General features: G+C 43.2%; 1 protein-coding gene across 6 annotated transcripts in view; it reads left to right on the top strand.

Annotated features, from left to right (window-relative positions):
• Thrb (thyroid hormone receptor beta) overlaps window positions 1-21497 on the top strand; it is a 374654-nt gene extending 353157 nt beyond the window's left edge. For all 6 annotated transcript variants that reach the window (XM_046467719.2, XM_046467722.2, XM_046467720.2 and 3 more), the window contains 3 exons: window positions 8439-8585; window positions 14345-14603; window positions 16689-21497. In XM_046467719.2, coding sequence (XP_046323675.1) covers window positions 8439-8585; window positions 14345-14603; window positions 16689-16930 — 648 coding nt within the window. In that variant the 3' untranslated portion in view covers window positions 16931-21497. The remainder of the gene's footprint in view (window positions 1-8438; window positions 8586-14344; window positions 14604-16688) is intronic.
• Window positions 21498-24392: the final 2895 nt, after the last annotated feature.

The following is a 24392-nucleotide window of genomic DNA, read 5'->3' as shown; positions in this document are numbered from 1 at the left end:
GCCCGATTTGAATCCTGGCCCTCCGAGTTGCAATCTGCCTATGTGAGACCTAACGGCCTCTCCTACCATCTACTCTTTGTGATTCACTGAATTCCGTTTCTCTGGCCTTTGGCCTCAGTTTGCTTTTGCTGTTAATGAGGCCTGTCCTGGAACAACTCATTGATAAACTTCATTACCTGCCAGCTTTCCCTGTCCCCATTCTCTGCTTCCCTCACATGCCCACTGTATACATTCTTAATCCTTAAGAATAGCCTTTAATTCCATCCCTCAAATATATTTTTATGTTAGTGATAGGGCACTTGCCTATGAAATCCTGGGTTCCATCGTCAGCACAAAGAAAAAAATCATGTCAGTCAAAAATTTTGGTGTATATCTATTTTGGGGTGCTGGGGATCAAACCCGAGGTCCACACTAGGCAAGTGCTCTACTGCTGAGCTACGTTCTCAGCCCTCTAGAAGTCAAAATTTTTAAAGAAATTAATGGAAGACTATGAAAATAAGGAAGTAGGGACAGAGGGCAGGTGTGTAGGAAAAACAGACTTTTCTAGACCCTTGAATATTGGCATTTAATATTTTTCTAAAAGCTGGCAGCTGTGAAAGTCCTCCCCACCCACTGCTCATTTAGACTTCACAGTGCTTGACATTAAGCTGGGATCACCAGCCCCATTTTTTTTTTTTTTTAGATATGCAAACTGGGCCCAAAAGCCCACTAGGAACTTCTGACTCCAAGTCCAAGCTCTCTGCCCACCTCATTAGATGGACTCACCATCTCAGAGACTGATCCTGTGCTTAAGCTATGACACGAAGCCCTGTCTGAGCACCAGGCCAAGCTCTGGCATCAGATAGTCTATGAGTCCATGTCCCTAGGGAACATCCAAGTGCCTGCCCATCTGAACAAGCAGATACAGCGGTATCATTGGGCTTGTCCCTCAACATTTTAATGCAACAGTGTTTTTAAAATCATAATAACCTTAGAGTAAGTTTTTGCAAAGAAAAAGCTTGCACCTATCCACCTGCTGTGAAACCGTGGCTTTGATGGCTGTAATGAAAGGACAATAGCAGTATTTTGTTAATGGTTCCCACTAATAGCAACATTTAGCAAAGCCTTACATGACCTTTACTGTATGTCAGGCACTATTCTAAGGGTTTTGCATACATTTACTCCCTGTACCAACCCTACAGGTAGACACAGAGGACATCCCCACTGACAGAAGAGGGGACAGAGGCAGAGAGGTTTAAGAAATGTGTCCAAGTTCCCACAGCTAGTATGTGGTGGTGGCAGGTACAGCAGGCTCTAGGAGCCATGCTCCTCCCTGGCCACCTGCACAAACTTGAGAAGCCTCCCGAGCACACAGCACCTTGGAGGGGCAGCCTCATAATGCCTTCATCATGCATCCCCACTCCCACCCTATGTATTGGGGGTCTAGCAAGATAGAGTCTTGCCTAACCCTACTCCTAAATCCCTCCCTTGCCCAAACATGTCAGGCATAAATGAACATTTAGAAACCACTTTCAGAAAAGCTGGGCACAGTGGCACATGCCAATAATTCCAGCAACTTGGGAGGCTGAGACTAGAGGATCAAAAGTTCAAAGCCAGCCTCAGCAACTTAGTGAGACCCTGTCTCTAAGGGCTGGGGATATGGCTCAGTGGTTAAGTACTACCCCCCCAACCAAAAAAAAAAAAAACTTTCAGGCCTAATGCCACATTCTGACTTCAAGTAGTGACCAATAATGGAATTCAAGCTGAATTCCAAGCTTGATGGAAGATTTGAGACAAATTCTTAACTTTTCTCCCAGGGGTAATTTAACAATTTTATTTACTTTCAAAAGAAAATGGATACTAGTCTGTCACTAAAGGAAGTCACTAAGCAGCTACTCTGTGCCAGGAAGTGAGTATGTCAGCTACATTCCAGTTCAGGGAGCTAAATAGCTAGAGATGAGTACAGGGACAGAGTGCTTATGAATGAAGGAGGAGGACTTCATTTCTCCAAGTAGAGTGCTTAAATAGAAAAGGGCTCTCTGAGGAGGTGACATCTGAGCCATGTCTGCAAGCTGAGAAAGAAACCTATAACAGAAAATATAATCAGACTTCTCCGTGGTTTCTTCATCAAAGGAGAACCTGTCTTGAGTCTGTACCCTTAATTTAGAGCCTTCTGCCAGTCATGGGTCTGATCATGTGCAGAAATAACCAAGAAAGGGACAGCATAGCATGATTTGCCCTGAACTTTCTGGCAGGGCCATAAGATGATCCATGCCAAGGAGGGTCTTGTTGAGGATACCGTCTACCAAGCAGTCTCTTACCCACCTGTCTCCCTCCCTGATGATGCCGACTTGAAATCTTTTTGTGGATCCTTGATCAGGTCAAGAAATTGTCCCTCTTGATCCAAATATAAATAACTGCTTCTCTAAGCCATTCTCACAGGGGGACATTAGAACTCCGTTACTGTCCCAGTGATCTATAGCATCACTTTCATTTCTAGCAGTCCATCAGTCTGTGCCTGCATCTCCTAAGGGGGGGGGGGGGAGTTGGAGACCATGTTCTTTTCACTCCCACCCCGAGGGCTACAATTATTCTCTCCTCCTTGAACCTGGGCTGGCCTATGATTCCTTTAAATGGCACATTAGGGCAGAAGAGATGCTTCTAAGGTTGTATCACAAGTGGCTTTGCAGGTCCCACTTGGGTCTCTTGGAGGAAAATCCAGGTCCCTCTGATACCATACCCTTGTGCTGGAAGGATGCCCAAGCTAGCCATGCCCAGAGGCCACTTGTAAGGCAAGATTCCCAACCAACCCAGGCACCAGAAAAGTGAGTTTTAAAAAAAAAAAAAAAAAAAAAGAACCCTCAGATGATAGCAGCCTATAGAGCCATTCAATGACAGCTGGATGAGGGGCTGGGGATTGTTTCAGGACACTAATGAGGGGAGGGGTTGTTACACAGTAATAGATGAACACAACTCAAAATTAAGTTAAACGTACCATTTCCCTGGTCCCAGCCATATTTATTACATACTCCATACAAAAATTAAGTGTTTATGCTCAGAGTGAACATTCCGCCTTTTGATCAGTGCATTATTCCTATAAGGACGTTAAGAATCCTTTCCTAGAGTTGGCTTTGTTACAGGGTATACATGTACCGAAAGGTGTCTGGGAACTGAAGAGGCTTTTATGCATTAGGGTTTGTACCTCCTGCATGGCGGAGTCCTGACCACCCACCTCTTGGGTGCTTTCAACACTGTTCCACAAATTATTTCATTGATTTTTATGTGATGTCCAATCTTGTTTTGGAAAAATATTTGAAAAGGCCTATTATGATAGTAATAGTAATATGGGGGATTAAGTGTTATATATTGTCATAAAAGCTACAAGTATTCACTAATCTGGAAAAGTAAGTTAACTTAGGCCCCAAAAGAAGCTACTTCATCATTTTTTCACTCTAGGACCAGATAGGGAAAAAAAAAAGACGGGTGGTTTGACCTGGGTTTCAAATCTATATTTGAATTTTGAGAAAATTAGAGTATTTGGCCCATGAAGAACTTTGGCACAAGCCATGTTTTAAAACCGCTTCCAAAAGCACTGAAATCATGTAATTTTCTAGTTTTCTCAAATCTCTGAGGCTACAGAAAAGCCCAGTTTTACCAACAATTGGCTTGTGAAATGTGATGACGGACAGCAAGGGAAAGCTGGTCTCTCCACCAGGTGTCCCTTCTGGGCCTCCCTGGGGCAGGGTCACCTTTAGTTTGACTCCTCTGTTGCTTTTGTAACTTCTAAATCAGTTATCTCACTTCTGTAAGACTCAGTTGCCCTGTGGCCTTCCAGATGGCATAAAAGCAATAGATAACAATAGGCCAGGCACCATTTGACCCGTTAACAACCACATAGGTGGTTACAGTGTACATTCTCCCTCCCAGGAAAAGTGGGAGCCACTAGTCATGTCCCAAGTCTCAGGACCTTGAATCATAATCTACTCAGCCCTCCAAACATGCAAGACAATATCCTATGAATACTCCGAGATCCCATCCCACTCTACATGTGCCAAAGAGCTGCCAGGTTAAGCCAAGAAGTCTGCCAAGAGCCAACTAGCAGCATTTCCTGCTTACCACAAACAATAGTCATGAAAGAGTCACAACAGGAAGCCAGTAGGTAGAGATTTACATAACTTCAGCCACCCAGGTGCTAAGCCTGCACTTGTACAAAAAAAAAAAAAAAAAAAAACTCATCCTTACTCTCCAGAGGAGGCACTCTGGCTTCCCTATTCCACATTCTGTGCATCTTTAGCCCTGAGACATATCTTAAACTCTATGTCTTTCCCACTGCAACCAAACCTATCGGTGTTGCCAGTGTTTTCCTTTGGCGCACACACACCATAATAACCACAAATATCACACCTCTCTCCTGTTTACACCCCTTCAGTGGCCATCCCTTTGCATTTAGAATAAGCCTGTGTCCTCTCCATGGGCCAATATAATGGGACTCCTACCTGCCTCATGTCATTACTGGGCTCTACCCATCTCAGCCTCCTTTCTGTGCTGGTGTTTCCCTTAATTGTCCTTCCCCCAGGCCTTTGACATTCTGCAAGTCAAAGCTTGCACATTGCTTTTCAAAGGGTCCTTAACAAGACCAGAAGTGACAGGGTATTATCACAGACTGAAATTTATTGGTGAATGTATTTTTCTTATCTATTACCCGTCTTCCTCAGGATACAAGTTCCTTGATGCTGCATTGTTGAAATCTCATCATCTAGATCTAGACCTGGCCCATAGTACTTGTTCATAAATATTGGCTAAATAAACATTGACACATTTATTCATTCCATTAAATAATAAGCATCTGTCCTCCACCATTTGGACGGATGCCTTGTACATAATAGGCAAAAATACATAAGGCTTATTCCCAACTCCTTTGAGAAGTTTGTCTTTGATATGCACCTACAATTAAAAGTGATAGTAATAAATGCCTAGTGCATGTGGGGGGGGGGGAGAGAATAAATGTGGACTGCCATGTGTGCTCTCAGGTGAGGGAGAACTGAGATCATCTTACAAGATGTCTAGGAAGAGACCGAATTTGAGTAGGGTCTTGAAAAATGTGTGGGACTTTCAGAAAAAGGCAGTGTCTAGAGAGAAGGCAGCCGGGAAATGAGAAAGCATAAGGCAAGTTGTGGAGAGACAGGGTGAGGCCAGCTGGCTGGTCCAGTATATGTCCATTTAAGACGACAAGAAGCCAGAGAGAGTTGGAAGGACCCACCCAAAAGCAAGCAAGGTAGCTGGACCCACAGAGGCAAAAGCGGGCATTCCCAAAGGTCCACCTGCAACCCAGAGACCTGTCCGTCCCTGAACTAGCATAAATCCAATATTGTGTATGTGGACAAATGGATCTCATAGCCTTATGTATCACTGCATGAGCTACAGTAAGATACCTAACAGATCCAAGTGATGTCAAAACACATTTTGTCCTTGTAGGTGAAAAATCTTAGTGGAAGTCATAAACAAGGTTGTATTTAACTCATCAAGTACCTATATATGTAGATTTTCATAAATGTTTTATTTACTTATACATTACTTATATATTCCATGTATAGAATATGTATTTTTTTCTATCTGAGAACCATTATGGAGATAAGACTTTGGCCTTGTATATAGTTTATTCTAGCGGTTGTATTTGCCATTTAATATGCAGAGACTTCAAAGTTGCTTTTTCTTCTACTGATATATTTTTACCCAAAATAAAATGAACCTCTCATGTGTTCATAGATTTAATTAAAGTTGCTACATTTCTTTGCATAATTTCAGTCCTTTTTTCCAAATCTTTGGAGGGGCCATTGGTAGTGATTCAAATACACTATGTACCCACAGATTGAACGGAGTCATTAACACTAGCATCATTTCAAAAGAGACCAAATTTCTCCTTTCAGTGCAATCAGATTAGGTCTATCAGTATTCAGTGAGGAAATGGATCCAGAGAGGCCCAAACCATATTATATGAAGTATTTTTATTTCTAAGAATATTCCTACCTATATAAAATATATTCTGAAGTTTTATAACACTCCCTACCTTTTCAAATGCCTGCCCAATTTCATCAATTGAGCTCCATAACAGACTTGTGACATAGAAGAGGTAAAAGGAGCTTCATTTTCACAATGAGAAGGTCTTAGAGCTGTCAGGTCTGAAGAAAGCACCAAACAGAGCCTCTCAGAAGAGGAACCCATGTACCTTTTCCCTCAGCTCCATCTGAGGAGGAGGAGGAGAGACGGGAGCTGTCCAGGTGATCATTCCACCCATTCTGTCTTCAGAAAGGCCACGAAGCAGGCCCTCTGTGGACATTCCATGCTAACAGCTGCCCCAGAACATAACCATTTACCACTAAAACATCACAGAAACCAGGTTTTATCCACTCACAGGCACCAAAGCAATAGCATAACATATAAATTTAAAAAAAATAAAATAAAACAGGAGAACCTACTAGATAAAGGCAAGCCATGCAAATGTGTTATGTGATACAGCATGTATCAAAGTCCTGTCCTGAGATGGGCACTATAACACCCCAGCCCCACCCCCACCCCACCCACCTGCAGGGCCTGGGCTGACACTGACCTTGGCAACAGAGTTAAGACTCATCTGCTGCTTTTCTCCTGCTGAAAGCTACATGTGAGTGGCAACAGGAGACAGGAGGGAGGAAATATGGTAACTAGGTTACTCTGCGCTGCACTGGGTTGCCCCCAAGCCCTTGCTCTCAGAGTCCAGACCTATGGCATCAGCATGTCCCGGACACTTAGAAATGCAGATTCGCAGTCTCTACCCCTGCCCTACAGAGTCTCAAACACTGAGGGAGGGTCTCAGAAGTCTGGTGGTTCTGGTGAAGTTTGGGGGTCAGTGCCTGGCCAGGACCTTGCCATGGGAAGTACTGTCACTACTCTGTAAGTGAGGGCTTGGGTCCTGCTCAACTCACTCTAGGGTCTGTTCCTGCTCTCCCTCCTGCCTGCCCTCTACCCTGGGTACTCCTGACTATGAAGTGTGGCTTTAGGCAAAGGTGGCCACCATCAGGCAGGCCACAGATCTGTGATCTCTTTGGTGACATTCAAAACTTCCTGAAGAACAGGTTGTTCTTCCTGAAGAATAGGTGGAGAGGTGGGCAAAGGCAGCCTGAAGAGTAACACATCTGTTTCCTGGTAGTGGAGCGTAGGGGGAAGAGCCTTGCAGAGGGCTGGGCAGGTGAGGGATCCTGGAAAGGCTGCTGCCTGGAGTCAGGGCCACCAGGGCTCACCTTACCCTGCCTGAGCCCTGCTGTGCTCATCTGCAAATCAAGGCTTGGGTGAGGACCACCTGAGATAGGGCAGTGCAGCGGGGGCTGCCTCACCTCTAGTCCACAGATTGTGGTTATTAGGATCACAAAGACAAGAAAGGACAGTGGGGAAGACTGTTCCCACAGGAAAAAGAGTGACAATGAGAGAGAGAGTGAGGGAAGACAATACAGAATGAAGAGCTAGAATATTCCCATGGAACATGTGCACAAGTCACCTGAGGGATGTTGGCAGGGAACAGGGGAGTCCTGACTAAAACACTGATTCTGCACCATCGAGTCTGGGGAGGGGCCTAAAGAGCATCTCCAGGGGACACCTATGCAGCTATACCACCCTTTGAATGGAAAGCCTCAAGTAAATAGCAGAAAAATGCCCTAAGGATACTGAACGACAAATTGGCCCCACTGCCCTAAGGTGCGCACAACTGGGTTCCCTACAGGCAGCCTAGAGATGGCCCCTCTCAGTGCTTGGCAGGATACCACCTTATACTAGATTCCGGACCACTGAGAGGAAGGAGCGTGGCTCAGAAACAAGAGTGAATCTAGTTAATCTACAGGGGGGCACCATTGCTAGGGAATAGCCAGCCCATCATATGGCTGCATCCCTGCCCCACTGTGCTCACTCCCCCCCCCACACACACACACACACAGAGAATGTACAGCGCTCTAAAAACACTATCCCAGAGACTTAGGTATGCACCCTTTTGTGCAGGCAAAAACAGACCCCAAGTGCCTGTCTCCTCTGCCTCCTTCCTTCTTTTTCCTACTAGCTCATTCTTTCCTGCCCCATCATCTGAAGAGCTTACCCACTTGAGCTCCTAGGCTGAACCTTGGGAACACTTCATCTCTGGAATTCATCATGCAGTGAATGGGGGCACTGGCACAGCAGTCCCTCCCTCCTTCCCCTCCTCTCTAGCAACCATTCTGAGAACATTATCACTGATGGCTGATTAAGGCAATGACCAAGACATATCTTTGTTCCAAGACAACTGATGGGAGAACGCTACAGTTTGTTAATAAACGAGATGGAAATCAGAAAATTCAGCAGCAAGTCAATTCAGAAGAGCTTCTGCCACACAGGAACTACAGGAAATTCTATCTCCCTTCAGCTTTGTCCTTTAAATCTTTCTTGTTTCTCCTCCTCAGCCGGAAGATATTGGACAAGCACCAATAGTCAATGCCCCAGAAGGTGGGAAGGTGGACTTGGAAGCCTTCAGCCATTTTACAAAAATCATCACACCAGCAATCACCAGAGTGGTGGATTTTGCCAAAAAGTTGCCTATGTTTTGTGAGGTGAGGACATTGTTTTCTTTTGCATTATTTTTCTTCATAGTTCCATCAATTTCCAGGAATACTGGGTATTGTTTAGAGTTTAATATTAAAATTAGCCGAGCTTAGTCATATGAAAGCAATGTCAGTACAAAGTACAAATGCACCCTGTTCCATTGTTTCCCCCACCTTCTTTAGTCTCAGCTTGTCCACGTGAGGGCCACCAAGACCCTTCCGTGGACCTGGCTCCAAGTATAGGCAAATAAAATCCCAGTGACCTAACTCAAATTTGCCGACATAAATCCAATGTTTATGACAGATCTGCAGGATAGGTTCTATTAACCGCATTTTACAGAGGGGTCAAAATAAGATCAAAGAGATGAATTGAACTTATCCAAAAGCAGTACCAGGATTGGGACATAGGTCTATATTCTTTGAACAACTTATCCCAGCAAGATGGCTGCATAATGGTTGCTTAAGAATTAAAGTCAAGCAAGGCTCTCAATATCTCCCTTCGATCTTCCCTCTTTTCCTCTAAGTTCACCTTCTGCCCCATCTTCAGGGAACCCTGAAGAGCTCAGAGACATTTCATCCCTAACTTTAGCAGCCCTGTCATGCAGTGACCGAGGACGTGGGCTCTGCAGTCGGCTGCATGGGCATGAATCCTGAACAGACCTGACGCCATGGCACACACCCATAATCCCAGCAGCTGAAGAGGCTGAGGCAGGAGGAGCGCAAGTTCAAAGCCAGCCTCAGAAACTTAGTAAGGCCATCTCCAAACAAAAAAAGGGTCTGAGGATGTGGCTCAGTGGTAAAGCACCCCTCGGTTCAATCCTTGGTACCAAAATTTTTTTTAAAAAAAACCACATTTAATGTCTTCAAACTTCAGTTATCTCATCTTAAAATTGAAATTGAAATAGCATCCATCTTAGAACTATTGGGAGATTTAAATAGGATAATATAAGTACTTGGACAGTTCCTGGATCATAAGCTTTCCTTAAAGCTGCCTAGGGGCTGGGGTTGTGGCTCAGTGGTAGCGCACTTGCCTAGCATGCATGACACACTGGGTTCAATTCTCAGCACCACATACAAATAAATAAAGATCCCTCAACAACTCAAAAATGTTTAAAAAAAATTTTAGCTGCCTATAATACCGCAATGACATTTCCACCCTCCCTGTAACTGCCCTTTTTGAATCAAGTGGGACTGATTCTGTTTTCTGGAGAACTTTTCCTTTTGCAAAACTCCATTAGGTGCCAATCTAAGGCTCTTCACACTTTCAGGGGGACCCAGAAAGATGATACTCACAAAGGCTCACACATGGCTATGTGTCTCTTCTGAAAGCTACTTGAATGATGAGAGATTGTGGTCTCGGGGAGAAGCATTTCCTCACCTAGAATGACCCCATGCTACCTTGGCTTCCAGCTCCATTGTGGCCTTGAGTTTGCAATAATGGGAGCTACAATTGGAGCAACCATAGACATTGATGGGGATACTTCTCATTGCTCATTTCCGAGCCTCTACAGAAGGCATACCCACAAGGTTTGGGCAATGGACTTTAGGACATTGTCAGTTAGGTCGGGGGGTAAGGTACAGAGTGAGTGCGGGAGTACCTGTCTCCCTCTGACCCCCCACTTGACTGTGGTGGGGATGAGGCATCTTAGTCAATTCAGGCTACTATAACAAAATACCAATAGGCTGGTTAACTTATAAGCAGCTGAGAAGATTGAGAAGTCCCAGGTCAAGGCACCAGAAGATCTAGTGTCTGGTGGGGACCTGCTTATCTGTTCATCCACTGCTGTTTTCTTGCTACATCCTTGCGTGGCAGAAGGGACCGGGGAGCTCTCTGGTGTCTCTTTTATGAAGACACAAATCCCATTCATTAAGGCTCTACCCTGCCCTCAGAACCTTGGTACTATCCAAAGGCCCACCTCCTGTGCCATCACATCAGGGACGAGATGCAACAGAGGAATTTTGGAGGGATAAACATTTAGGCCATAGCACTAGGGTATTTGCTATGGAACTTCCTGTGCCTTATGACATCTTTTTAGAATTAGTATTTATGACCATTTTGGAGGATGTTATAAAAATAGCCCATATTCTCTGGGTATGGTGGTGCACACGTGTAATCCCAGCAGGAGTATCACAGATTCAAAGCCAGCAATTTTGCAAGACCCTTAGCAACTCAGTGAGGCCCTCTCTCTAAATAAAATATTAAAAAGGGCTGGGGATGTGGCTTAGTGGTAAACCACCTGTGGGTTTGATCCTTAGTGCCAAGAAAATTTTAAAAGTTTTTGAAACAGCACATCTTCATTGCAGATTTATGCAACATAATAAATGTAAAAATTCTTGGTAAAACTGACATCAGTTTGGAGCATTTTTTTATTTGTGTGTATTACATATACATGAAATGTGTTATTAATTTATGCAATAATGTTGTTTTTATTAAACCACTTCTAACCTTAAAGAGTGGTGTGCACCTGTCCTAAGGGTGCAGCTCATGAATTCATCCCCATAATCAGCACTGAGACCAAGGAACAGAACATTCCCAGCACCCACTGCACCTGATTTCACTGTCAGTGGTAGGACATATGAGTGTCCTTGCACAAAACGATTTTTAATGGCCAAATAGTATTCAAAAAAATGAAGTTATTTTTATCACTGGCTCTGTGGCTCATCTACAAATTTTCACTCATAAATGAGTGAACATTTTGGTAACTATGCCCTGCTCCTATCATCAATTCCTCAGGGTGCATCCATGGAATCTAAGGACCAAGGCATACAGAGATCCCTTTTGAGGCCCTTCTTATGTGTTCCCAGATAGCAATGGAGTGAGAAAGCATGCCCCTGAATGTCTTCAGACAAGCTTGCTTCCCCTCTCTCTCACCAGCTCAATGTCATCTTTATCTGTTGGGTTGGTTTTGTCTACCTGAGCCTTTCTTTGGTTGTGTCCCTTGAACCCCAGGCCTTGGTGGCTGAAGAAGAACGCTGTGGAGTTTGAGAGTTCAAGCCAGTCTGCCTGTCACATGGCAAGCGCCCTTCGAATGCCCACCAGCAATGTTTTGTAACAAATGGAAACCTCCCAAAAACCAACCACTGAAGAGAGATTTCACTTAAAGAAGTCGTCTCCAACCCCAGAAACAAGCATTATGGGCCCTCGTGTCCATGGTATGGACGTGGGCTCAACATGGAAATTTCCAAGCATGGGGTTGTGGAGAGCTTTTCTCGTCAAGCTTTCCTTGCAAGTTTAAGGCTGCTTCACTGTCGTGATTCCATCTCTCTTCCAACCCTGATCATTTGTAGTCTATAATTTACAAACAAGCGCAGACACATGTACTTCCAGGGCTGGGGGGGGGTCTTCTCGGCACCTTTCATCCTTTCACATGCTATTTGAAATCCAAGGGAAGGTAATGAGCTCTACAGGGCTCTGCGCTACTCACAGAATGGGATGGGGATCCCAGGTTGTTTTGGAGCCAGGGGTTTCTTGCAGTTTGCTGCCTCTGCTGTTCAAACTGTGTGCCTGGCGATTATTCTAACATCCTGTCAACCCACTAAACAAGGGTGGAATGACAGCCAGGGCTTTCAGATATCTAAAAATCATTGCCAGTGGAACTGCCAAAACAACAAGTAAGAACCCCCTGAGATCATGCCATCATCTTTGCCAATTGACCTGAGCGTTGCTCCACTGAGGAGACAGAAGACCCTGGGGGCATATCCCGCGCCTCTGCCTGACAGCCCATGTTGGAGCCTTCTCACACTGAAACACTGTGGCAGGTACCTGAGAGATGATTTGCCTATATATTAAAACAAATCTCACCAGGATTCCACACACCCCAAAAAGATGTGTTTTTAAACCAGTGATGATCCCTTGCAAATACTGATTCAGCTTTCATTTCAATTTGAACTAGTCATCAAGAGTTAGTAGGTTTTATAAAGAAAACTTGAAAAGACAACTTGACTTCAAAGGTGGGGTCTGCCCAAATTTTTATACTTTTACAGATTTAAAAAAAAAAAAACAAGTGTTTTGATCTGATTAATAATTTCTCAGTGCTGTTCTATGCCAGAGGTTCTCAGTAGGATCCACAAACCTGCAGAGTAAGCATTACTTGGGAATTTGGGTGAAATGGAGAAACTCAGAGGTGCAGTCAGGAATCTACACCCAACAAGACCACAGGTGATCCGGATGGGGCTGAAATGGGAAACAGGTGTTTAAGTTGGCCCCTCTCCTCTCACCAGTACAGGGTCTACCCAACCTTGGGCTTTCCACTTCCTACCATGCCTTGGGCCATGAGTTAAAGGATATAATTAATGAATATAAGTCAGAACCCAAACAAAAGCGAATCAGTGATTTCTTAAAAATAGGTGGAAAAAAAGAATTCATGTAAAGATTGCATGCATATGAACCCCAGAATCAAATATTAAATGACTTTTGGTCTTTAGAAAAAGCTAAGCCATTTAAATTAAATGGCAAGGTGACTAGGCTAAGCTAGTGCAAAATATGTAATACCCAGCATCTTAAACATAATTCAATAGCATTATGTCCACTCCCGTATAAAAACCGAAATTGCACTAGTCAAGTGTTGCCAAGAGCATTTCCCAGAAAGAATTCATAAGGAGCTTTAAGGAGGAGGTAAATATTATGTGTGGAAACTATTATTGTGACTTTTATACTCATAGTTTGTACAATCATATCCATGATATTTGAGTGTTCTCATCGCCGCCCCCCCCCCTTGGCATTGGGTTCTGACAGATCTAGCTTCAAATTCTAGCCTCACCCACAACACGTTCACATGACCCTTACCATCTCACTCACCCTTTCTGTGCCCAAGTTTTCCCATGTGTAAATAAAACTGGATTTAGAATATCTACCCCAATGTATTACTTGGAAAATTAAATAAGAATGCATGTAAATCTTAGCATGATGCCTAATTCATCAAAAACACATTAAGAGCCTTTCAAATGAGTTTTATAATGGCATTTAAACTCCCCAACCACAAAATAAATTTCCATTATTTTTCTGGTTATTTTATAAAGTACATTGTTCATGTTATCCCATTATCATAAATCCTAATTAAAGGGGTAGACACATGAGCTTAAAACGAAATCACAATACTGGCAGAAAGATCTGGTGTGTTAAGCAACTCTGGTGTCTGAGTTGCTGAGAAGAACATAACCTTAGGAGCCAACACGTCTGAATTCTGTTCTCACCTCTGCCCTCCTCGACTCACTGGGAAGGACAAAGCTTTTATCTCTCTGGGCTTCTTTAGTAGCATCTGTCAATAGCCTCCTAGTTCTGCGCTTTTTAAGAGACTCAAGGAGCCAACTTGCTTCAAAAAATAAAGAGAAGCTGTTGGAAACTGAACAGTAGAGTCAACTGCTAAGTATCAGAACTGGAGGACATAAAAAAAGTAGAAAAATTGGTAAGTTTAGCATAAACCCTGCTCTCAGTTATCCAGTAAAGACATAAAATAATCCACAAACTATGGGGTTGAACAGTTTTATACATGACTAATGCCAGTTGGAAATTTATATCTGTCATAAAAGAAATGCAAACTACTGAGATTAAAGTTGAAGATTACAGCTAGCCTGGATCATTAAGAATAGTTGTTGAAAGTCTGCTGCCACATAGAGGGTTTGGGGGTGGGGGAGGAGAACCAGGGGCTCCAAAAATGCTGGATGAGTGTCAGTGACAGAGGTCATTCCTGTTGCTTTTAGGACACTGCATATGGCTTTGACTGGCATTTTCCTTTTGTCCTTTGCTGATGTGAGCTGCTTCTTTTCAGCTGCCATGTGAAGACCAGATAATCCTCCTCAAAGGCTGCTGCATGGAGATCATGTCCCTTCGCGCTGCAGTGCGCTATGACCCAGAGAGTGAGACTCTAACCCTGAATGGGGAAATGGCAGTGACACGGGGCCAGCTGAAAAACGGGGGTCTTGGGGTGGTGTCAGATGCCATCTTTGACCTGGGCATGTCTCTGTCATCTTTCAACCTGGATGACACCGAAGTAGCCCTCCTTCAGGCCGTCCTGTTAATGTCTTCAGGTGAGTATGCCTAGATTTGTTCTGGGTATAAAAGGAGTTTTATGTGTCTGGTGCCAATTCAAATCACAAATGAGTCTTCAATCCCCCTTCAATTAGGGGTTTGCCAATAGGCTGGGAACTGAATGAAGGCATCAGATGTCTGATGGTTTTTGGAATTCTCCAGGGTAGTAGGAGGGGGCGGGAACAAAAGAGGTATAAAGACTATCAGCCAGGCATGGTGGTGCACAGCTGTAACACCGGCAGGTCAAGAGGCTGAGGCAGAAGGATCCCAAGTTCAAGGCCAGCCTCAGCAATTTAGCATGGTCCCATCTCACAATAAAAAGAACTGAAGGTGGGGCTTAGTGGTTAAGGAGCCCTGGATTCAATCCTCAGTACTACAGAGAGAGACTGACTATGAATTGACCACTTTCAGCAGACATCACCCATCCTGCCTCCTCCCATTTCTGTGTGCACGGACATGGATGAGAGGGACCAGATCATTCTTTGTTAAGCTGTGTGTGTGGAAATCATATGAGAGTGTCAAAATTTGCTCCCAGGGGTGAAGGGCAGTGAATAATGCCAACAGCTTTTTCTTCAGGGACCATGTCATAATAAATAAGAAATACAGAACACATCTTGTTACTTAAGGGAAGCTAATCTTTAAATATAAGGTGGTTTCAGATTCATCCTATGAATTTGCAGAATACCTGAGTGAGCTCTACTTTAGTGCCTATCCCTTTGCACTCTAACTACCTGCTTAACTTGACAGTGTCTCCATCTGAACTGTTCGTCTTTTGAAGACAAGGCACCTAGGCTAGGTTTTAGCATTTGAAAAGTACATATTACATCAATGGCTGAATATATGGGTAACATATCTGAAATGTATTCCGATGCAAAGGAAAAAAAAAAAAAAAAAAAACAGTAGAGCCAGCCCTCTTTATCCTCAGTTCTATATGTAAGGATTCAACCAACCACACATGGAAAATATTTTGGGGATGTGGGATGGCATCTGAATACACACAGGCTTTTTTCTTGGCATTATTCCTTAAGTAACACAGTATAAAAACTATCTACATAGTATTTACATTGCCTTTGGTATTATAAGTAATCTGGAGATGATTTAAAGTATATAACAGGATGTACGTAGTTTATGTGCAAATACTATACCATTTTATAATGAAGGACTTGATTTTCCTCAGATATAAGTACCTGCAAGGTCTTGGAACCAATTCCCCACCCTCATGAGTACTGAGGGAGAATTTTACACATATATAAAATATATAATTGTATACAATTTTAGAAACTATAGATAGTACAACCCAATTTTATATACAAACTGTCATAAATATGAGGTGTGTTGGTACTATCCGTAGTTTCAGGTATCCACTGGAAGTCTTTGAATATCCCAGCCCCATGGATAAGGGGGAGGACTACTGAATACAAGAAGGGAAGGTGTGGCGCGTATTGTAGCCTCAAACAACTTAAAATTCGAGATTATGTTTCTTTATATCCAAGAGACTTTCTTACTGTCTAGCAGTCTTCCGGCCTCAGCCATGTCACCAGTCTCTTCTCAGATCTCTTCCCTACCCCGACATGTTCGTGCTAGTCCTCTCCACTCCTGCAGGCAGCCAGGGGATTGTTTCCCTTATTATGCAGTGGTCAGCTACATTGTCCTAGGAGGGAGGCATCACCTTTCACATCCAAGGAGGCGATTTGTCTAGGCTAGAGGTATTCATCTAAACAGAGCACTGCCGCTCCCTGGTCACTTGGTCCCTAGTGCCATGGAATTCATGCTGCATCCAGGCTCCCTCCTTGGAGCTGAAAAGACCCCAATCTGCCCACCTCTCACTAAAGGACTAGAAGCCACCTCTTCCCACCTCTGAAGTGTTAGCTGGGGGGCAGTGGCACATGCCATCAATCCCAGCAACTGGGGAGACTCAAGCAGAAGGACTTAAGTTCAAGGGTGGCATGGGCCACTTAGCAAGACCCTGTCTCAGAAAACAAATGGGGCTGGGGATGCAGCTCAGAGATAAAGCATCCCTAGGTTCAACCCTGAGCACCCTTCTCTCCGCAAAAATTAATAACCTCATTCTTCCTTCCCCTCAGATCGCCCAGGGCTCGCCTGTGTTGAGAGAATAGAGAAATACCAAGATAGTTTCCTGCTGGCCTTTGAACACTATATCAATTACCGAAAACACCACGTGACCCACTTCTGGCCAAAACTCCTGATGAAGGTGACAGACCTGCGCATGATCGGAGCCTGCCATGCCAGCCGCTTCCTGCACATGAAGGTGGAATGTCCCACGGAACTCTTCCCGCCTCTGTTCTTGGAAGTGTTCGAGGATTAGACGGACTGGATTTGTTCTCATAATTCCTACAGCACTACTGGGTGTCATTTCATTCCATTGCCTAGCTCTTTTGTTCGTTTCTTTGTTTCTTGTTGGGAGGGATCGTCTGGGGGAAAGGGAGGTCGTCCTCGGCATAGACATGGATGAAACTGTCCCTTGAATGCGGGTCCTTGTAACTATTGCATTTTGTTCCCCGGTCCTTCGATGTGAATGCTTTGGAGGTTTTACAGTTGTGGAGGCAGGGGAGGGGGGGAGGGGGGACAATCATCAATTCACCAGCACCTGGCCATCACCAGCTCCCACCCGTCCCTTGTCAGAGACTCAAGCTAGCCAAATGGCACTGCAGAAGAGTAAAGAAGCCTTAAAACCGAGATAATGCCGCCATCGTGATCCAATCCTGATTTTTGCAGGGCTCAAGGTAGCAGAGCACAAACCACCTTTGGTTAGATGTGGCTTTCAGCTTTTTAGGGAAAGAATCAAATTTTCATCTACTCGAGAGCATGCTCTTTTCAGCACTCTCTCCTTCCCGCATAACTTGGACTGTACAGGAATACTGGTGTCCTAACAAATCAGCTGTCCCTTCATCATTTTTGTGACCTTGTGATTTAATTTCAAGTTACACAGGAGTATGACTCAAAAGATACGCAGGTATCTGGCTGATTGAGGCCCCAGGGAGAATAATTTTCTTGAGCGAGCCCAAAGAAATTGGAAATCTTCACCAATGTTAGTGATTCCGCAGTTTCCAAAACTTCACGCACGATTACCTCATGGTAGGAAGACTTCTCTAGAGCTGAGGGTCACAGAACATTCCCACAGAAGTCAAACCTGTTTATAGGGTGTCGTCATGTTTCAATGGCATCTGGTCTGCCATCTCCCGAGCTGCTCAAGTTATTTATCCTGGCTGCACCTTTGCTGAGTTAACAGATTTCCCTATGGATCAAGTCTTCTAATCAAGGCGAGATACACAAGCTGAAATTTGAGTCTGGTTTGGAGAATTCCAAGGAGAGATTAGCGCTGTTGAATTCCAAATTGAAGGAAATCCAGTATTCATGTGCTGGGTGACTTGGGAATGTTTCCTTCGGGTCGCACGTCCTCAAGAGATTTTCTTTATTCACAAATATTCCCTCCAACTCTGAGGCACTAAATCGCTCAACTCTCCCTACATAAGACGGGTCCTATCCCCTTTATAGCACTATTCTGACAGATATTCAGCAGGAAACCCCTGAGGGTCACATACCAGAACACTGTCACCTTCCCCACCCAACCTCCCTCTCCGATGAGGGAGTAGATGTGCCCAGAAAAGAAACGGTGACACCTCATCACTTCAGCATCAGAAAATGGGCAAAGAATGTACCCATGCAATTGAATGTATCTCATTCTTCACTGGCATAGTAGATATAAACTGCCTTTTACTGCCTTATCCTGGAAATATTGGGGAAAATAAGCCATATCCATGAGATTTACCTAAAAACAAAGGAATGATAGTCACTGTGAAAACCAAGTGGACTCATTTTCTTTAGGTTTGGTGGAGCCGAACCAGCCTAGAAGTCAGGGTGCCCAAGTTCTGGTTTGTGCTCTGTCAGCTGGTGGTTTCTGGACCTTAGTTCTTGGTTTTCTTATCTGGTAAATAAGACATGATGTCCTAAATCCTCACCTTCCATATTGTATGAATTTTAGGGGGTGAGGGTGGAATACCGTTCTTTGAATGGTTTCTTTTATAATCAAATTTCAAGCTTCATTAGACAAACAAGTGTGGCCCATTAGCAGTTAAGAGATGTATATTTGATATGGATGGTGAAGACGAATTTGCACAATGCTAGCCAAGGATTTAGAGGAAGACAGGATGGTCTTGGAGAAAGAAAAGAAACAGCACTGAAAATCCCCAGCAGGACTGGAAATAATGTGAGGGGAGGGGAATTGTATGTTTGATGTGCTAAAGCAATTACATTGGCTTCTGGGAAAAGACTATCGCTACAGTACTTGTTAATCAGATATAGGAAGTGGGTGAAGAGATTAAAATATAAGCATGAAGTTGTTAGGCAGATTACCTGCCTTAATATTATCTATATAGATAGTTGGTTTGGGTTGGTTTGGATTTGGGGTTTTCTAGGCAGCCTCTAGCCAGTCTCCTTACACGTTTGCCTTGCCAACATCTCAACTCCCTCTGTTGGCTCCCCCTTGGAAACTCTCTGCAAAATGAACCACCACTTCTAGCTCCAGAGTAACAGAGAAGTTTACTGTGTGGAGCAAGTTTTCTTTCCAAAAGCACCCAGAGAAGGCAAGCAGGTGAGCTACTAGACAGGCTCATGGATTCTAGGGCATCAGGGTTTCCAGAGAATGTTTCCTTGTGTTGCTTGACAGAATGCCCAGGACATCAGATTCCCAGATGCTAATGGCAGTGCAGACCCTGCTATCAAGCTATATCAGAAGGCTTTGGGGATTAACTATGATTGGGTGTTGTTCAATGGTAGATCCGGCTAGCCCTGAGCAGAGAAAATATTAGATCTCCCACTCCTTAAATGACTGCCTTACACAGGCAAACCCCTGGTCTAGCAGCCCTGTTGAAGGCTGAATACTTCACACTAAGTAGGACAGCTCACAGTACTTCAATTTGAGGGAAGAAGATTTAAGGATTCAAAGGATCATGACTGTGGAGGTCAGAGCAACTAAACTCACTCCTTCTGAAACTGACGGAGATACTTAGTGCATCTCAAAACTCCATCTCAAAAAGCTCTACTGGGAGGAATTTGCTGGGGATTTCTTACATTTTTTTTAACATTTTTTTCCTTATATTGTCCGGACTTTCAAATCAAGTATGGACCTAATGGAAATGGCCTTCACCCCTGCCCCCAACCGTGGGGAGACATTCCAGGAGAGCAGGACATACCCACACTGCGGGGATTCCTACCTAAAAGTTGCTCACAGTTAGGGACACATAGGCACAGGTGCTCGGGGCACGCGCGTGTGTATGCGATCGTGAGGGTTGTGTGCGTGCGCATGTGTGTTTTTAACCCTCAAGTGTACTTTGCTCTTCAATTTAGACATGTAGTCCTTCCAGAAACAGTGGGGGGAAAAAGAGCTTTCCTCCTTTATGATTCTGCTCAAAACACGACGTGCCGCCTCAGAGCTTTTTAATAGTCAAACAAGCTCAGTCCTCAATGACGCGCTTGACGTGTTGATGCTCAGCCCAGCGATGTCCCCTCACTTGGGCCCCAAGGGACACCTCAGCCTGCAGTGCAATCACCCCCGGAGGGCTGCCAGGCCCAGCTCGGCTCCAGCAACCCATTCCCCGTTGCTCCTCTGTGAACAGGTGTACAGCCTCGGCCCCTCCTCAACACTAAGCCCCCAGACAGCCTCCACGGAACTGCTGAGCACCCCCAAAGCATGTCCTTGTCAGTGATACATTTTTATTCCATGGAACTCTAACCTATTCGTGTCATATTGACCTTTTGCTGCATGAGTCATAAATTATGAAATCGGTCTTATGGTTTTTGAAATGTAGCCAGCATTTGTAAGGCTAAACCTTTTTCAAGAACTTAATGTAAGTGAATAACCAAGCCACAGCTCCTCCTCCAAAGGAGAGCGATGACACATTTGAATCTCTTTGCCCTTTCCAACCACGATGGCATCAGGTTCTAAAATAAGCTCGTAATTTTTCCTGTTATTTTAATAATATGGAAATATTAGCCTAGTGTTTCTTTCATAGTGATAGACTATAATCCATATTTAAATTTTATAGAGAAGAAATTTTATTGTACTGTGATGTAGATATTTATTATCCAGGTAAGGATTTGCCCGGTGTGTATTTTTTACAATTGAAACATTTTACTTTAATCTTTAAAAAAAAAAAAAAAGTTAAAAAACATACACACAGAAAAAAAAACAAGGGGAAAAAAAGGTTTGGCCTTATCACAGAATTTTTACTGTGCTGTATAAATGTTTGCAAATGCAAAAAGTGTGCATTTCTAGTGTGTTTCCACATTAATTAATGCCGCCTTCAAGAGCAATATCGTGCAGGTAATAACGCTGTTTGTGGCTTTCTGTTGCACAGTTAAAGCTGACCCACCTTATGCACAAGACAATCAAATATAAATCTGTCCTCCTCAGGATGCAGATAATACTCATGTACACATGGAGCACAATGTAAGACAAAAGACGACTTTTTACACGTGTATTGTTGATACGGCAATTATCAGGGCATGAATGCACTCACAGGACTTCACCCCACTTTTCTTTCTTTCCATATGAACATCTTTAATTTCATCATAGATCCAAATGAGTTCTCCACCATGCCTTCTTCAGAGAAAACACTTTCCCCCCATAATGTTTTCATGCCCTGATAATCAGAAAAATGCTACAGAATAGAACAGTCATTGGAAGATGTGTGTTTTGCAAACAGTGTTAAGTGATATTGCTAGATTGGTAATATTTTTCTCAGCCTAAAACTCTGTTGAAATCTGTGATCAAAAATGTTTTAAACTATCCAAAAAGAAAATTTGTATATTTGGGAAAAATGGATTTTTACATAGCTTTTGTATGCAAATATTAAATTGTAATTATGAATATAGTGGGCGTAGATAAACTCATAAGCTTAAATTCTAAAAAAGAGAAAAAGAAAAAAAAAAGAAAAAGCTTATAATGGACGTACTTTCCCGCCTCTTTCTTTAATTATTATTAGTTTCTAAATAAGCACAGAGTTGCCTACTCTTCTCACTTTACCTGTTGCCAAAGGGAGAAAAACAGGGATGCTACGGACACTTGGTTCATAACCATCTCCAGAAAAAGCAAATGTACTTGGGAGAAAGGTATTGGGGTGGGGGATATGAAAGGCTGATGGGGGTTACCTCTTTGGAAGGCCACAGAGACACAAGGAGAAGGAAAGATCTCATTTTGCAAGTCAATGACTATTTGTTTCATTATCTCGAAGTGTTCCAGAATATTATTAATGGAATAATACAGCAGCTACCAACATATACCTCCATCCCCATTTCCCTCAACATGTCACTGTAAAAAAGGAACAAAAGCTAAATCAAACTGGCTTAAACATAAAAGGAATTATTGATTTTAATGGATTGAGAAATCTAGGGATAGGACAATCTACAGGCAGGGCTGGGTCTGGATGGTCACTTCGGATTGTCAAAAAGCACCTCTCTCAGCCTTTTTGTTCATGTAGGCTTCCAGTTCACATAGCCTTGACCTGATCCTGGCCAATAGTAGCTGCAGGATTAGCCTTACAGCGCCAATAGAGTAGAAAGAGTTTCTTTGCTCCAATAATGCCCATGAAAATCCTGGGCCTAATTCTCTTCCTGGTCCCAAATTGAATCTTCTGCCCTTTCTAAGGCAATCATGGTGGTTCTGATGACTGATGAGCTAATTTGCTTAATCCCTTGAAATCCTGGTACTAGGTGGAGGAAATGAGGGATAATGAGCACCATCTAAACCGCAGACTGAGAATTGGGACAGGGTTGATTCCTCAAAGAATATTCTAAGTCTTGCTGATTTAAGAAAAGGGGAAGAAAGCAAAAGCAAACAATACCCACACCAAAAATTGAGTCTGAAAGCATAATCATTTGCAATGCAGCAATGGCATATCCTCAACATAGGAAGCTCCATACATGTCAGGTAAGATGGAGGAAGCATCCAGACCTAGGCATGCCTAAAGGTGTCATATCCCTAAATTTTCCAGACCATTAAAAAACTTCAAAACCTGCAAGGATCTGATACAAGGTCCCCTCCAGCCAACAAGTTCTTGCAATTATCTGAAGAAAGGGCATGGTCACTTAAATTCCAAAGAGAATCACACAGCTCAACAAACAACCAAGCCCATATTTCACTGGATTGTGAATTTGTCAATCTAGGGGTTTTTAATTTAATGCAAATGGATCAGGTAAATTGATATTCCACTTGTAAATTTTCTTGCAGTAGCAGAAGCAAACACATGTAAACTAATCATATAATTATAAATGCTATGCTACTTTTTCTTTTGGGTGGTTCATTTCAAGGGCAATTATTTTTCTGGATAAATAAACATACACATATGCACACACACATATATATACATATGTATATATGAAAATTTTGTAAAAGCCATTGAAATTTTTTCCATACAAAACTTGACTTGGGGGCTGGGGCTGTAGCTCAGTGGCAGAGCGCTTGCCTAGCACATGTGAGGCACTGGGTTCAATCCTTAGCACCACATAAATATAAACAAAGTAAAGGTATTGTCCATCTACAATTACAAAAAATAAATTTTAAAAATTAAAAAAAAATCTTGACTTGGTTCAAAGATTGCAAAGATTTTGGCAAACACCACACAAGAAAGGTAAAGTAAGATGCCTTCTTTCAGGACAGACTAATAACATCCTGTTTTAACTTCCTTGCACAGAACACCAATTGCAATGAAGGCGGCAGATGCACATAAAACAAACCTCACCTTTAAATTAACAAGTTAGAAAATTCTGGTATCCACAATAGGTACAAAGATAAGAAAAACACTTAGTACCAGAAAGATGTGGCACCCTCATGTGAATTCTAAGGATTTTATGGTTTTGTCTAATGGATGTTTTTAGCTCCGAGACCTTTTAGAATCTCTTTCCACTACCTAAAGTCAAAGCTAGATCAACCCTTTGTAACAGTAAATTACATCAAAAGACAAAGAACCTGCAAGACATTGTGTCATATGCCTGTAACCCAGCAGCTTGGGAGGCTGGGGCAGGAGAATCATGAGTTCAAGGCCAGTCTCAGCAACAGCAAAGTGCTAAGCAACTCAGTGAGACCCTGTCTCTAAATAAAATAGAAATAGGGCTGGGGATGTGGGTCAGTGGCCGAATGCCCCTAAGTTCAATCCCCAATACCTCCAAACAAATAAAGAACCTGAGGCTATCAAGGGTCATTCATTGCTAAAGGAACTGCTTATGAGAATGCCACTGAACACTCAAAAAAAAAAAAAAAAAAATCCACCTCCATTTTCCCCAGAACTTGCACAAAATAGCACTCAGTTACTCACCACTTAGGAATCCCAGCAACCACCCCAAAGAAGGTGCTGTGTGTTTGAACTACCTCTCAGAGTTCTTCCCTATCATGACGCATGAATATGTAATAATGGTCCGCCATGCAATGAAGGCCAACTCTACTTCAGGAAGCATGCTAGTTCATTTACCTAACCTTTAATCTCCAAACTGGAAAATAGGTGTTACGATTCTCATTTGACAATAGAGCAATGGACCCCCAGTGTAAGCAACCCATCCAAGATCACAGAGTTGGCAAGTGTCAGAGTCCGTGGGTCTCAAGATCCATGCCGTTTTTCCAACATGTGCTAATAAGATCAGGGTAGAAAACCTTAGCCCTGAAGAAAGAGCAGGCAACTCTGCTTTGGAAATATTTGCCAATCCCTGTCCTCAAAGATTCCCCTACACTAGTGCAAAAAAACACTTACAGCCTGAAGAAAAGCTACCTCACCTCT

The sequence above is a fragment of the Marmota monax genome, unplaced genomic scaffold (assembly GCF_021218885.2).
Source record: "Marmota monax isolate L192 unplaced genomic scaffold, Marmota_monax_Labrador192_F-V1.1 WCK01_AAM20220418_F8-fsc00152, whole genome shotgun sequence".
Taxonomy (NCBI): domain Eukaryota; kingdom Metazoa; phylum Chordata; class Mammalia; order Rodentia; family Sciuridae; genus Marmota; species Marmota monax.
Note: the sequence above shows the minus strand (reverse complement) of the source record. Positions and strands in the feature narration are given on the sequence as shown.